General features: G+C 37.8%; 1 protein-coding gene across 1 annotated transcript in view; it reads left to right on the top strand.

Annotated features, from left to right (window-relative positions):
- LOC131252726 (peptidyl-prolyl cis-trans isomerase PASTICCINO1) overlaps positions 1-15348 on the top strand; it is a 29106-nt gene extending 13758 nt beyond the window's left edge. Inside the window, exons 8-20 of the mRNA XM_058253397.1 lie at positions 425-509; positions 689-847; positions 2805-2862; positions 6267-6415; positions 7943-8040; positions 8135-8204; positions 8774-8833; positions 9272-9328; positions 9848-9916; positions 10688-10765; positions 14152-14253; positions 14343-14414; positions 14930-15348. Coding sequence (XP_058109380.1) covers positions 425-509; positions 689-847; positions 2805-2862; positions 6267-6415; positions 7943-8040; positions 8135-8204; positions 8774-8833; positions 9272-9328; positions 9848-9916; positions 10688-10765; positions 14152-14253; positions 14343-14414; positions 14930-15187 — 1315 coding nt within the window. The 3' untranslated portion in view covers positions 15188-15348. The remainder of the gene's footprint in view (positions 1-424; positions 510-688; positions 848-2804; positions 2863-6266; positions 6416-7942; positions 8041-8134; positions 8205-8773; positions 8834-9271; positions 9329-9847; positions 9917-10687; positions 10766-14151; positions 14254-14342; positions 14415-14929) is intronic.
- Positions 15349-15595: the final 247 nt, after the last annotated feature.

Genomic DNA, 15595 nt, shown 5'->3' with positions numbered 1-15595 from the left:
GTAAGTACAGCACGACTCAGCAGGGAATGAAGTTACAAGTGTGAAAACTGGAGCATTGTGGGACGCTTACATATTTCTATCGTCTTTGGCCAATTGGTTTATTACAATTACACATGCATGTGAAATTATCTATTTTGATGAGTTAGTAGATCCTAATCTTGAATAACTTGTATTTGTGTCCTCGGAGACTTTATGTATATCATGTCATTTAAAAAAAGGGATCCGGCAGCAATTATGTTCTCCGACTCCATCCTTGATATGTTCTGTTTTCTTCCTCTCAGAAAACATATTTAATTCTCAAAAAAAAAAAAAAAAAAAAGAAGAAGAAGAAGAAGGAAAAAAGAAGAAGAAAATCTTGAATGATCTACAGTCCTGAAACTTTACTTTTAAATGGTTCTTTTAACAGATGTATTGTTCTTTTCAGGGTTACAGCAAAGACAGGCGATGGAAAAGTGATTCTTTCCCACACAGAAGGAGAACCGTTTTTCTTTACCTTTGGGAAAGCTGAGGTTGGTAATAGTGAAGTATCCCAATTTCTTTGTTCCTGGAAAGCCATAGGCATTGAAATATTATTCGGATTAGATTGTATGTTCGTGTATTGCAACTTTATGAAGTTCTACTTGTAACCCATATGTGTGGTTTCTTTTATTTCCATTTTGATGTTTGTTATTGTTTATTTTTAGTTTAGGTACCTAAAGGGCTTGAGATGGGAATAGGAACAATGGCACGAGGGGAGAAGGCAATAATATACGTTAGCAGTCTTTACTTAACTCAGTCCCCTTTCATGCCAGTGGTTGATGGTTTTGAAGAGATTCAGTTTGAAGTGGAGTTAGTCCACTTTATTCAGGTATGCATTGTCCTCATTGTGTATTAGAACTTTAGTTCCTTAAAGTACATCTTTGCGATTGGAATTGTTCTATTGTCGGTACTGGGTTTCAAGCTATGAGAATATTTGCACTGATGAATACTGTATGAACATTCCTACAACTTATGACACTTGACTATTAAAGGTCAATGAGTCAGCATCATTGCAGGATGGTGCCCATGAAGGGAGTTTAATTTCATGTCTTGTAACCACCAGTGTTCGAAATATCGGTATTGCGTTATGTGTCGCATCCTTGGGATGCAGATACGTATCGGTTATCGCAAGAGATATATCGTTTGTATCGACCCTAATTTACTGCACTTTTTGGAAAATATTGGAAACCATTGGGAAAATGGTTGAATTTTTCAATGAAATTTTAGGGATTGTTAAAAATGACCTTAATACACACTTTAAATCATAACATCTCAAAAAAGAAGTCAACATAATAGGTTTCCTTTGTATAGGGTCCTAAGCTATACATTGACTGAACTAATGCAACTATATTCAAATTGAATGCATAAGTATATGTGATGATCATTTCATCAAACACTTCTTAATACTTCGAAATTAGTCTCAATTGACAGCTGGATGAAGGGAAATTTCATTTTTTAATTTAAAAATAAATTTTATTTTCAGAAAATTGACAAGGACTTAACAAGTCAGTCTAATGACCCTCTTACATGCTTGATTTTTCATGCAAAACATGAAGAACCAATGGATTTGTTACCATTTGACACCGATTTAACATAATTTCAACAAAAAAGGGATCGAAAATTGAAAATGCTCATCGGATCGAACATGTGGGATATATCGGCACTACTTGTGCGTTTCGTATCGCACAGGTGGGATACAAGACATATCGTGGCATATATCGGCTGATATCGATATTTAAAACATTGGTAACCACTAGCCAGAAAATACCTGTGCTTGCTTTCTCTTCTTCACATGATGCAATGATTATGAATATTCATCCCAGCCCATTATGAGACCACCCATTCGAAGATCAGGGAAAATATTCCACAAGAAAAATTGAACAAAATTTCACCTTTTCCACCTTTCAAAAAAAAAAAAAAAAAAAAAAAAACTGCCTTCCAAGTTGAATGCCAATTAGCCTCGAGCATTTTTAATGGATCAACATGAGTGTTGTAATGGATCAGTTTATGAAGATCCCAAGGAACTCTCTGATGGACAAGCTGGCAAAACCAGGGGTGATTACAGATGGAATTGATTGTGGAAGACCTGAAATATGCCGTGGCTGCTGAGTTTTGTGTCTGTGGCTGCTGAGTTTTGTGTCCCCCCCCCCCCCCGGAAAAAAAAGGAGAAGAAGAAAAAGAACAAAGAAAAAAAAAGATGATCCCAGTGAGTTATAAAATGTCATTTAGGGATAAATGTTGGTTTAATTTCCGAAAACCCATTTCCCTTTTTTGTTTTCAAAATAAAGAAAATTGAAATACCTGAAATAGGAGGGAAAACGTTCCCAATACAGAGAAGAGATCAACTGACACTCTCCGTAGCGAAGTTGTCTGCAATCTCATTCACTGCTCCATGCACAATGAAATGAAATGTTTGGCCTGTCAACTAAGTCATTGAGAAGATAAGGACAATTTCCAAGGTTCTGCAAATTTGATGTGAACCCACCTGTTATTTTCATATTTTAGCCCGCTTCTGTGCACTTGAGAATTAGGAGAAATAGATTGCATCGATATACTGCATCTGACACCTCCTTACCATATCAGCACAATTCTTCTTGGTGTCCCCCTATGCTTACCTTTTTCTCAAAATAATACCTTTATTACCTCAAGACTGTAAACCAGATTCCGGGGAAAATAGATATAAATGTGCACATAATCAATCAAATAGATAGATATGCATAGTTACTGTATATTTTCCTCTTGGTAGAGATGTATTTTCTTCTAATTCTCAGGATACATGTTGACAGGTGCGGGATATGCTTGGTGATGGGCGTCTCATAAAACGCCGCATTGTTGATGGAAGAGGTCATCTCTTCTTATGTTTTTAGTTGGTTCAAAATTTAAATAAATATAAGATGGATAACGTTGCATGAACTTTGTGACTGTAGTATGTAACTATAAGGTTTTAGCATGCTCCTAAACATTCTATATCTACTTTAATATTTTAAAGTGACGTAGTGCTATGCAACTATAGGATTCTATTTGTTCTATATCTTTCTACTACATATGTTTGAATTCTAAAATGACCTTCATTTGGCATTGATAATATGGATGATACCTCGTACTAGCATTGGCATAGCATGATACCTCTACCCTGAGCGCAATCAAGTAAAATAGATCTTTCTAAAAGAATGCCACTCATTTTCTTCATTTGCAAGGAATAGTTGATTCTGCATTGAGGGATAACTCCCCCTTCAAGTCAACTCTTTTCCCCTGATCGAGGGGAGAGGGAGTGAAGGGGAATGATGATTACCAGAAACAGGGGAGGAAGACTTGCTATATCCTCCGTCATCATTAATTTTTTGTTTCTTTTAAGAATCAGAGTACTTGCTCATGAAACTACTCCGACCTTGCATCTGATGTCAATATACTTGTGTCCACTTCATACATTATGTATAACCTTTACAGATAAATCTCAATTGAGCATCGTATTTACTATTAACTATGGAAAATTAAGACAAGAGCACTTGATAGGTAAAAAGATATCATGTTTGCTAGAAGAAAGAATGTACACTTTGTACCTCTACTGCAGAAGTTCAAAAGGTGCACATAATCGGTGCATTGAACTGGACTCTAGCCATGGTGTTAGCTGATTTGCTGGATTATGTTATACCCTTAATGATAGGGCCCTTTTTAGACGATGCCCTTGGGCCTGTGGAAATGGGCCCCCTATCTTTAATATTTATAATGTATAAAAAGTGTATACAAATTTCTTTAATATTTTACAGTAAGTTCTTGGACTACTTGATGTATTCATATTATTATTGTACGATCGACTTTAATTTCTTGCTTTTATGTTGGCATGGTCCTGTTGGCAGAGTTAATGATTTTCATGTGTCGAAGCTACACATGTTTCGCTCAATTTTATTAAAAAAGAAGATGGCATTGATGGGGAATTTACACCCTGCAAAATTGCGAGAGAGTAGGCAAACAAGAATGAAAAATTGCATGCAAAAGGCTTGAGCATCAATGCCCGGGCAACCACATTCAACTTGGCCTTATTGAAGACCTCGTATGGGCAAAATTGACAATTGCAAAAGCATACATTACTCAATTTGGACCAAATAGACCATGGGCCGGCGAGAAGATAGTCTAATGCAGGACAATTAACCACTTGCTCTAAAAGCTCGAACTGATAGAGCATGGCGAATTAGTCCCTTTATCTCATAACCCAAGCCCCACATTCATGGGTTAGTCCTCGGCTGAACCCTCCTCGTGGGCCCCAAATTCATGGGTTCCGCTTCACACAAGCTACCCGCCTCACACATGCCCCAAATCACATGGGTTCCACGGGCCGCCCACCCCGAGTGTGCCCCCGCATCCCACAGGCCACCCCACTTGAGCCCAATGTGAAAATGCCCCTGCATTATAGTCTCCACAAGATTCTCCTCTTTTGCCATGCTCTTCTCCCCATGCCAACCGTAAAAGAACAGCTCAATCAAGGGACAAATTACCCAACTACATTGGAAGAGGTTGAGGAAATGCCCCCAGCTGCCCTGGTGAAGATGCAATGCATAATTTAGTGACTCATTGACACAGCATCCCAAAGGCACAATATGCTTACATTTGTGATGTTAATGTCTTTTCTGAAGGTTGTCAGCTATCAGCACTCTGTTCTTACCCACTAACCAATCAAAGGCAATGATCATGGGTGGACCTTTATGTGACTAAATAAATTCCTTCAGTTCTCAATGAGGCCCCAAACCACTTGGTCCCCAAGATGGAAATGCATCAAGTGTTAATAACCTTTCTGTTGACTGCTACATAAGCCAAACAAGGGTCAATCTCACAAAGGGCCTGTTTGAACACCAAACATCTTTCTAAAACAGAATGCACGTACTATTCTCCACACTAAACACAATTTCCTTCTTGAAAGCTCAATGATTTTGAAAATTGCCTTCCAAGTACCCGAAGCTTTGAAGAGGCCTTATTGAGCCACCATCCTGTTTCCACCCCAAATTGGCAAAATATAATCCTATTCCGAAGGCTATCCTCCACCCTAAATCTCCACAGAACTTCCCTGGAAGAGCAGTATTCATGCTCTTCATCTCTTAGTATTAGCTCCGCCTTCATCATAAATCTCCACAAAACTTCCCTAGAAGAGCAGTGTTCATGCTCTTCAACTCTTACTACTAGCTCTGCCTTCACTAACTGGTTTGCACACTTCACTCCATAAGGTGAAACTTGTGGCCATTGGCCGACCCTGTCTGTAAAGGTCTCTACGAATCTTTTCCAGTCTACTGAGGGTACTGGTAGGGATAGTGGAATAAGGACATAAAGTGCAAAAGCATATCAGACATTGCCACCTTAATAAGGGTAATTCTCCCTCATTGCGATTGAAACATGTGCTTCCAATATGAAAGTTTCCTTTTGATCCTTTCAGTCACATACCCCACAGATGCTTGGCCGGTTTACTGATACATAATAGGAGGCTCAAATAAGATGAAGGAAAGCTTCCAGACCTGCAACCAAACACCCCTGCGAAGCTGCTAACTGCCGTAGATTCCAATCTAACAACAACTGTGTCACTTTTGTGAATGTGGATCCTGAGACTAGATACAAAATTCAAAGTAGTGAACAGTCTTCCTCAGGTTGTCAACTGGAGAGGCCTTGGCATCATAGAGGAGTGTATTGTAGGCGAACTGAAGCTGAGAAACCTGGAAGCTTGCATTTTCCACCTTGAAGCTGTTCATCAATCCCACTGAATCCGCTCTATGTTAGCAAAGCTTCATATTGTTGATACAACACAAAAATATCAGTGGAAACTTAATGAAAGCCTGCTTTTCTATGGACATCCAGTCCTATATCACTACTTATGTCTGCTATCTGGCATCGGTGCCCATCCTAACTACTTCTCTTTGATAATGTGGCCTGATGCTTAACTCGATGATTGCTAGTTGTTGGGTTCCTTGTTGATGGTCATTAATCTGTGTAAAGCATTACTATTACAGGAATTGTTATCTGACGGTTGCACTATCATTTGTCTCTGGATCTATCCAACATTAACAAAGAAGATCTATGCTATCTTAAGCTAACAGATGATCTTTGATTGTGGCAAATATAAATCAGCTGAAAATTGCTATCTAATCAATTTCAATTGGTACATGGCGTAGCCTGCATTTCCCAAGAGATATATATCCTTTGTATATTAGTGGTTCAACATTTAGGAATATATCGTTTGATGCTGATATTATATTGGTGAATGTCAGGTGAGTTTCCTATGGATTGCCCTCTTCATGATAGTCTACTATGTGTGCACTATAAGGGCATGCTTCTTAACAAGGAAAGGACGGTGTTCTATGATACGAGAGTTGATAATGATGGTCAGCCTTTGGAGTTTGGTTCCGGAGAAGGACTGGTGAGTTTCACATCTTTTACCTCTTCAATTCTGCTGTTTTCTCGAAATATCCTGAATCCCTGATGGTCCAATTTTAGTCAATATCAGCAGGCTAGTTCACCTGATATTTATAACATTGAAAGATTTTTTGTTTATCCATATATTAGTGTTCTAATGTTGTTGCTAATTCCTGTGCAAATTTCTAGAATCAAAATGGAACAAATGTACCCATGAGTAAAAATCTACCAAGCACTTCTATAGGACGTGCTTTTCTTCACCTTCACAACCCTATCCCAGCAATCGCTAGCTACCTAGAGCTTTTACTCCTTGCATAACTTATGCTTCATCTTTTCTCTCTTCAGTTTGCTTTTAAATTTTAAATTTTATTTATTTATTTATTTTTTTAATTTAATTTTTTATTTTTTTATAAAGTGGTCTGTGATGGGAAAGATTACCCGACTTAAAAATCTTCTGACATCAGTTGAGGTCTCCAATCATATAGAGTCAAACGTAACTTTTGTTTTTGGCAAATTGATCATGATGGTTATTGCCTTCTTTGTTCCCATTGTGAGACTGGGGAAGATGTGGAATGCTACTTGCAGTCTTGCATTTACAGTTGTCAAAATGGAGACTTCCCAGGTTCCCAAATGATGTTGATGTGTGTCAGAGATCCCCACCGTTCAACAGGCTCACCACCCTTAATGTGCCCCTGCCTAGTGTGTTCACCAGGTGGGCCACACATGTATGTTGAATGCCGAGCATGTCCATCCAGTCTTAACTGTCCATTCTGTTTCTAATGTGTGGCCCCCCTGATGAATGAATGATTGCATTTTGGCCAGGCCATTTAGTGATGGAGCCTGCCTGATGACTGGAGTGAATCTTGTGCAAGTTTGCTATGTTATCATGTGTGGGTGGCTAGGTTTGGTGACTGCTGATGCACGACTGCTAGTGACATTCATTGGGGAAGATTGGTTGGAACTTGGAAGAGGTGTGGTGACAACAGTACCCATTCAGTTATTTCTATGGAGCCAGAGTTATTTCTGCCAGTTAAACTAAATTTAATATGAGCAGGTTGGCCTCTTCATGAAGGCATTATTGATTTCTTGAGTTCAGTCTCCCGTCTCATTGGATATTACGAGCTATGTGGTGAGAAGCTCAATAGCTTCCTCAACTCAGAGGGTATTCAGGACTTCATTGGAATTTCACGGTCACTTTTGCTTGTTGAGGAAATCTAGCAAAAAAGCAAGCGTCATTACAATGCTCAAAATGGTGATTCATTTTTACAAGAAATCTTTCAGGATTAAAAAAATATCCAACGCTATGTGGATCTGTTGAGATTGATTTGTGATTCTGTGAAAATTGAATTGCGAGTCTATTGGGCCTTCAGTTATAGAGATTGGAGGTTGCTTACGTTATTTTGTGGTTTCGAATGTTAGATCTGTTTGCAGAACATCCATTTTCAGATTTTATTCATGGCTGCTTATTTATAACCGGTATGTATATCAAGTTACAGTTGTTGAGATGCATTTTTCTTTCATTGTATGATAGGTGCCTGAGGGGCTTGAGATGTGTGTTCGCCTTATGCTGCCTGGAGAGGTAGCTCTCGTCACATGCCCTCCTGATTATGCATATGACAAATTTGCAAGGTGGTTTCTCCAAATAGAATCAACTTTCCGGTATGTGATTAGATTGTGGCTTCATGCTTAAATTCATTTAATACAAACTTATTTTTGTGATCAGGCCTGCGAATGTTCCGGAGGGTGCTCATGTTCAGTGGGAAATTGAATTGCTTGGTTTTGAAATGCCCAAGGTAATTGATTACTGCCTCAATCATTGATTTTTGCATACGAATAGGCTTGAAAATTGCAGTACAGTAACATATGTATGCGGTTGATTCTGCTGTATGGAATTTACTCCCATCAGATGTTGTTTCTTCATGAGTTATGTAATGTCCCTGTAGTTTGTTTCATTTTTCAGCACTGTCTTGTAACGGGGAAGTCATCATATGTGGCACTATCTAACTAAAAGCCCAATGGAGTTGACAACTGTCATATGGCTAAGCAAAGACCTAATATAACTGTCTTCTTCTGGAACCCTTCTAAAGTTTTACCCAATTGATATGTACTATTTGATTTTGTTGTATGCTTTACCAATGGACCACATTTTTTTGGTTCAAATATGCAGTTCTTAACCTCCAAAAGTCCAAATTAAAACTTGAATGTAGGGGTCAGCAGTTCAGCCAAGATGCGAATCAAGTGAATGCAGTTCAAGAAAATGCTTTTGTGCTTGTTTAGTTTGATGTGTTTTTCTAATACATAAATTGGCCTTGTTAAAGTGGCAAATTTCACTTTGCTTATGTGTGTTTTGAATTCCTTACAGGACTGGACTGGTTTAAGCTTCAAAAGTATAATGGAGGAAGCAGACAAAATTAAGAACACGGTATGAGACTGAATTTGTATAATTTGGTTTCTACTGTTTTATGGTTAGTCTGCAAATATTAGGTTATTTTTCATGTTCTCTATTCTTTGGCGCAAGTCTTGTTGACATATTAGTTCTGGCATGTGACTTGGAAACTTTGGTCAGTTTCGTACTAATGAAGTTAGTCTTTTACAAAACTTTTTTACATGCATAACGGATCCATTCTTAAGGTCACATATCATATTCCTTTTTTAAAAATAAATAAATTATTTATTTGTATTTTTTTCCATTGGTTGTATGTCAACAAGGCACATTCTGAAATTGCTTTTGCTTTTTGGCTTATTTATCATTAACTCCTTGAGTGTAGATTTTAAATTTCTACTAATCATGTGCAGGGTTTGTAATGCTATGCTTCTGATTGAAGAAATTCTAATTTGGTACACTGTTCTTCATTTTCAGGGAAACAGGCTATTTAAAGAAGGAAAATTTGAACTTGCTAAGGCGAAGTATGAGAAGGCATGCATTCTTTCATGGATATAGCAATTATCGTGTTACGCATGCTGCAAATATGGTATCTAGGTTATTTTTAATAGTAGAGGCATCGATCCTAACCTCATATCGTGGTCCCACAGTGTTGGAACTGTTTCCCCACTATCTTTTCAAAGCCTTGTGAACCCAGTTTAGCTACCTAGTGATACTTACGAGCTGCTTTTGGAAATCGTTTGAAATTATGAAGTTCACCATCTAGTGTTTTGTCTGACAGCCACAGTTAATCTGTTGAGAACTCCAAGTGCTTGTTTGTCATCCCATTTCAAAAAACTGTGGAATTCTGCCGTCTATATATGTTGTTTCTTCAACAAATTGTTGCTATTGAACACCATGTATCCTTGTTTGATCATTCATCCTGCAGAATGTATGGAGGAGGAACTTCTTTTAATCCTGAGACCCCTGTAAAGTACTGCAGAGAAATCAATTCTTTGCATGATATTGCTCCCCTTTAGTTTATTTAATGACATAAATTGTTTTTCCCAACAGGTTCTTCGAGAGTATAATCATGTTAATCCACAAGATGACGAGGAAGGGAAAATCTTTTTAAATTCAAGAGTAAGTGGGTTTTTGCAAATCAAGAGAACTTTATTTGCATGTGCTTCAAGCAACCTGATTTAGTATGAGTAATTGAGTGAAATATCATTTACTTTTTAGGACCTGTTTGTTTAGAGAGAAAACTGTGGTCAACCATGGAAAAGAAAGTGAATTCCTGATGTGACAGTTTTCTCTGTTGAGAGGATGAAGTTAATTTCATTTTCCAAAATATTCTGAAGAAAGTGACTAAAACCATTTTCCCAACAAAGCCTAGTAAATCAATTCCTCGGCTGGTGGGAAAATGCTTTGACCTTCTGGTTTGATGTTTAAGGTTGTCAAAATTGCACTTTTCCTTGGTTTAGGTAGATTTACCCATTTCAAAATGGCAAAACAAACAATTGGAATTGAAAAGGAGATGCATTTTCATGGAAACTTGTGCTTCTAAACAAACATTGGAAATATAACATAACTTACTTTTCCTTTACATTTCCCTGATTTGAGGATTCCAAGGGGTTTTCCAAATAAGCTTATGTTATTCAAGTTTCCTATTCTTTCACCAAAAAAAAAAAAAAAAAAGAAAAAGAAAAAGAAAAAGAAAAAAGAAAAAAGTTTCCTCACTGTTATGATTCATGATCGTATATTGCAGTTCTCTTTCAAGCTTATGAACAAAATGAGATTTTCCTTCATGGCATTGAATAAAAAAAAAATGTTACTCTAGAAGAGTGTGTAGGTTGTTAATTTGTCCAGCAACTTCTTACTTAGTATCAATTTCTTTTCTATTGATTCTTGCAGAACTCGCTACATCTAAATGTGGCAGCATGCTACCAGAAAATGGGTGAATGTAGAAAATCCATTGAAGCATGTAACAAGGTTTGTTCCCCGAGTCCCCTGACCTGGAAAATTGTGGGGGTTTGTAAACCTCAAAAGGCCTGTTTGGTAGCCACTTGGAAATGAGTTCATCTCATATTTGTTAATATCGACTAGGTATTAGAGATTATTTTGCATAAATTGTTGGTTATATTTTTAATCCGTTAAAAAATAAAAAAATCTCTAATACATAATTATGATTAAATAAAATGAGATGAACTCATTTGTCGCAACCAAAAGGGCACCATTTATTTTATTTTATTTTTTTCTTTTTCTTTTGGAAGTATGTTTTCTTTTTATGCTATGCTCTGGATTTAGATTTGGAAATCAAATGAAGATCTTAGAGATTAGTTTTTGGGAAGTTTAATCACACAGAATGCTTTGGAAGGTTTTGACTGTTTAACATATGAAATTTAAATGAAGTGTTTCTTATGAAAACTAAGGTCAGTTGGGATTCACCAAAGGGTTATTTGGTTAAGTCCTAGTCGTTGTGGCTATTGCAATGTTCTTTTTGGGTTTTGGGTGTAGTTTCGTTAAACATCACTAGTGCTTGCGTAGTCAGATTTGGTTATTTAATTAGCCTTGGTTTCACAGAACCTACAGTACCTGACAGGTTCCCCCATTCAAGAGCTACATTGAAATGCACTGATGGATGGGAATGAGATCATATAGAACTTTTGAAATGCTTAAAATAGTTAAATGTGCTCATAGCTGGACTGAGCAGGATCGGCCTAGAATTAGCTGAAGAATTAAATATCATTGTGATCAAGTTGGCTTGGTTTCTTTTGCGAACAAACCTAGTTGAATACCCAAAACATATACATATTCTAGATGAGCTACCATATCACTTTTTCGATTCAGACAAAACCCAAATGAGGCACAACAGTGTGGGCCTCAGATCCATCAGACACCGAAATTGATGTTTAAAACCTTGACCAGTATGCATCTCCAACAATGAGATTTTTGGTCCACTTTTCTCAATAAAGTTCTAGTGATGCTGCCCACCTTTCTTTTGTCAAAACCAATTAAATTTTTGGTCAGTGGAGGGCAACAATTGTCTCTGTACACATAAGTTGGTTATGTTATGGCCATAGTCGGGAGGAAAGAATCTTGTTCTCGGCATTTTCTTTGCCAGGGAATTTCTTGGGAAATTCTCAAAAGCGTGGCAAGGACTAGAAATATTGAAAATCTTAAACAATATAAAAATGCCAAAAAGATTGCTAGGAAAGCAGTAAGTGAAGTTAAATTTTAGGTTTGTGATGGATCTTTACAATAGATCGTGGACAAGAATATGTGAAAAAGATGTCTTCAAAACTTGCAAAAATAAGAGTGCGGAAGGAAGGGGCCTAGATCATATTAAAGCATTAAGGGCAATGACCAGAGGGGACTAGTCAAGAACAATGAGATTAGTGGAAGGTGGTGAAGCTATTTTCAGACCTTGTTAAGTGACAATCACTCTTGAGACCATAGAGGTAGAAGGAACCATAAACTCAAATGATGTTCGAGTTCATGTATACTTATGAAGTGAAAGAAGCCTTGGGAAAGATGAAAATAGGAAAGGCCCTTGGAAGTGTATGAGAGATACCAGGTTATTTTGGTTGAGAAAGTTGTTCAACAAAATTGTTCGATCGAAGAAAATGCCAGATGAATGGAGGAAAAGTACTATGGTACCTAATTATAAGAATAAAAGAGACAGAGTTGAACTAACTATCATGTGTTAGACTTATGAGCCATGCAATGAGACTTTGGGAAAGAGTGATTGAGCAAACGGCAAGGCATGAGACGAATGCATCAGAAAATCACTTTGGTTTCATGCCAGGGAGGTCTACCATTGAAGCTATTTTCCAATGTAGACAATTGATGTGGAGAAATATTGGTAGAGGAGGTCCTCTATATGGTCTTTATTGACTTAGGGAAAGCTTAGGATAGGGTCCCTAGAGAGTTAATCTAGTGGGTGTTGGGAAAGGCAGGTAATAAGTTGGGCGTTTGCTTCTTGTTCTCTTCCTTTCGCCTCTCCATGTCTCCATTCTAATTGATTCACTTCTTCCTTCGCACAAGTGCTTGGTTTGCCACTTGTTGCATTTCATTTCATGATCCTCTGCTTCAGCCTGTGTTTTTTATCACGATAATATATTAATATCGCAAGATTTTCAAAATCTCAGCACTTTATAATTTTCTCAGAATTTTGCGAGAATATCACAGGATTTTAAAAATCTTAATGATATTGGTCACAATGGTTATGGCTAGATGACAAGTAAGGAATTAAACATTCTTGTAACCAAGATGACTTTGGTTTCTCTTGAGAACAAATCTAGTTGAATCCCCAAACATGTACATGTTCCAGGTGAGCTACAATATGACTGGATGCTTTCACCTAAAGACTGAACAAATCATAAAGTGTGGGCCCAAGGAAAATCGCACTCCATGGCTGACTTTTACAACCTTGACCAGTAGGCATCTCGAAACGAGATTGTTGGTCAGCTAAGGAGAACAACAGGTGTCTGTCCATATGTGATTTTGGCATGTGTGTATGTTGTACATGCGTCTTGGATGCACAAATCCTTCAAAATGGTTGATGCATCTATGTCGTATGTGTTGAATTCTTCAGTGGCTAGTGCATGCCATACTCATGCCGTATTGAAGCATTATTGGTCTCCGAAATGCTTGTATGTAGGTAGTTGTCTCCACCACAGTGACAAAATCTTGTTCTCGGCAATTTCTTGGCATGGGTTTTTCTTGGGTGATTTTCAGATTTTTACATTTTTCTCATGATATTATTGAGAAATCTCGCTGAAATGAAGTATTTAAAAATATTTATTTTGAATTAATAAATAATTAGAAAATTTTAAAATATTGGTAGAAATTAATTAGTTTAAAATTAAAAATATTTATTATATCAAAACCACGAAAATGTTTCGAAAAATTTAAAACTTATGAGATGTTGAAAATCTCGCGGTAATTCATTTTATGAAATTTTGGCAAGAGAATATTATGTGATTTTCAAAATCTCGGCGATATTTGTCACAGTGGTCTCTGCATGCCAGCGTATGGGGCATGTATGCATGCTAGTAATTAGGCATGTACTGCTTGCATCCATATGAGTGCCCTTGTTTTGCAATATGATCGAGAATCAGGACTTAGGTCTCTCTCTCTCTCTCTCACACGCGCGCACACACACGCACACACACACAGCGGGTTTGATCTCATCCATATGCCATTTGGGCAGAAATGGCATGGAACCATGAAAACATTTTGCTCTTGGACCCACCTTATCCACTCCATGTTTGTGTACACACATCATGTAAGTGCATGCATGCATGTATATCCATACGTATTTATATATTTATGTTGGTTAATCTGATTTGTATGTTTCCAATGGAGCAATTCAGGTGCTAGATGGGAGCCCTGCGCATGTTAAAGCTCTCTATCGCCGTGGGGTTGCGTACATGTCAGCTGGGGATTTCGATGAAGCAAGGAGCGACTTTAAAATGGTATATTTGCTGGCTTTATCTTGCAGTTACTGGTTGATACTTGTAGGTACCTGAGGAAATAATGACATGTTGCTTCCAAATGCTGTTAGATGATAGAAGTCGACAAATCCTCAGAACCTGATGCTACTGCCGCCCTTATGAAACTAAGACAAAAGGAACAGGTGGGTTTAAGAGCCCAGGTATTTATTTTTGTTTCCTTTTCATATGGTGTGGGAGGAAATACACAAATGCTTCCCTGATCGGTCGGGGTTTTCACTTAGGCAAGCACTCTTTAAAGTCGGGACCCACCTTTTTGTGACCCATACGATATATTGGGAGCCTTATTGTCGATTTGCGATTCCCACAGGACGAAACTCCCCCACATGACACTACTAGCCATCTGATAAATGGACAGCTATAAAATATTGCTAACTGCCCATATGCAACAGTAAAAAGGTCCATTTGATTGGATGACTGGGATAGTTTGACGGCGGTGATTTTCTTGGTATTGTTCATCCGTAGTGGGACTCACTAGAATGAGTGAAAACATTAGCAGTTCATGAAGAGCATTGTATAATACCTCTCTATAGTATCTAATTTTAGTTCCATTCAATGGTTATTATTATTATTATTATTATTATGAGAATTGTAGTTCTATTAGGCTGTAGATCCTTTGCAACTGATATTTGTAAAACAGGAAGTTGAGAAAAAGGCTAAGAAACAATTCAAAGGATTGTTTGACAAGAAACCGGGAGAGATTGCGGATGTTGGACATGACTCGATGGTAGAACCGAACCCAGAAACGGAAAACCATGAAGCTGAGGAAGTGGACCAAAATGAGAATGAACCGGAGAGAGTTCGTGAAGCTGCTCCCATGGGTCTTTTTGCACGGTTGTGGCCTACAGGTAGGAGGTTTTTCACAGCTCTAGGATTAGAAAGATGTTCTATTCTGTGAGGTAGAGATATTGTAATTGTAGCTTTGAAATGCTCCCTGGCCCACTTTGCCTGGACCTGAGTTGGATCGGGCAGTTGGGGTAAATGTAGTAATAATAATCATCTGTAGCCTGTGTTACTACTTGAACTTCCCACATGAAAATATCGAAGGGGTACAAGTTGGATCTTCTTGTAGCGATCATGCTAGGTTCAAATGGCTTTTGAATTCTCATTGCCAGGTTGTTGAATTGGATATAGATGAACGCGGATTGCATCCTGACTCGTCCAAGCAGGGGCTTCTTGGGACCACGGTGATGTATGGGTTTTATCCATGCCGTCCATCCATTTGGCCATATCATTTTAAGAGTGGATCTTTGAGCAGATGTCATGCTAGATTCAAATGCCGTTTGAACATTCATTGCCAGGTTGT

Source organism: Magnolia sinica, chromosome 8 (assembly GCF_029962835.1).
Source record: "Magnolia sinica isolate HGM2019 chromosome 8, MsV1, whole genome shotgun sequence".
Taxonomy (NCBI): Eukaryota; Viridiplantae; Streptophyta; class Magnoliopsida; order Magnoliales; family Magnoliaceae; genus Magnolia; species Magnolia sinica.
The sequence above is the reverse complement of the archived record's forward strand: the minus strand, read 5'-3'. Positions and strand labels throughout refer to the sequence as shown.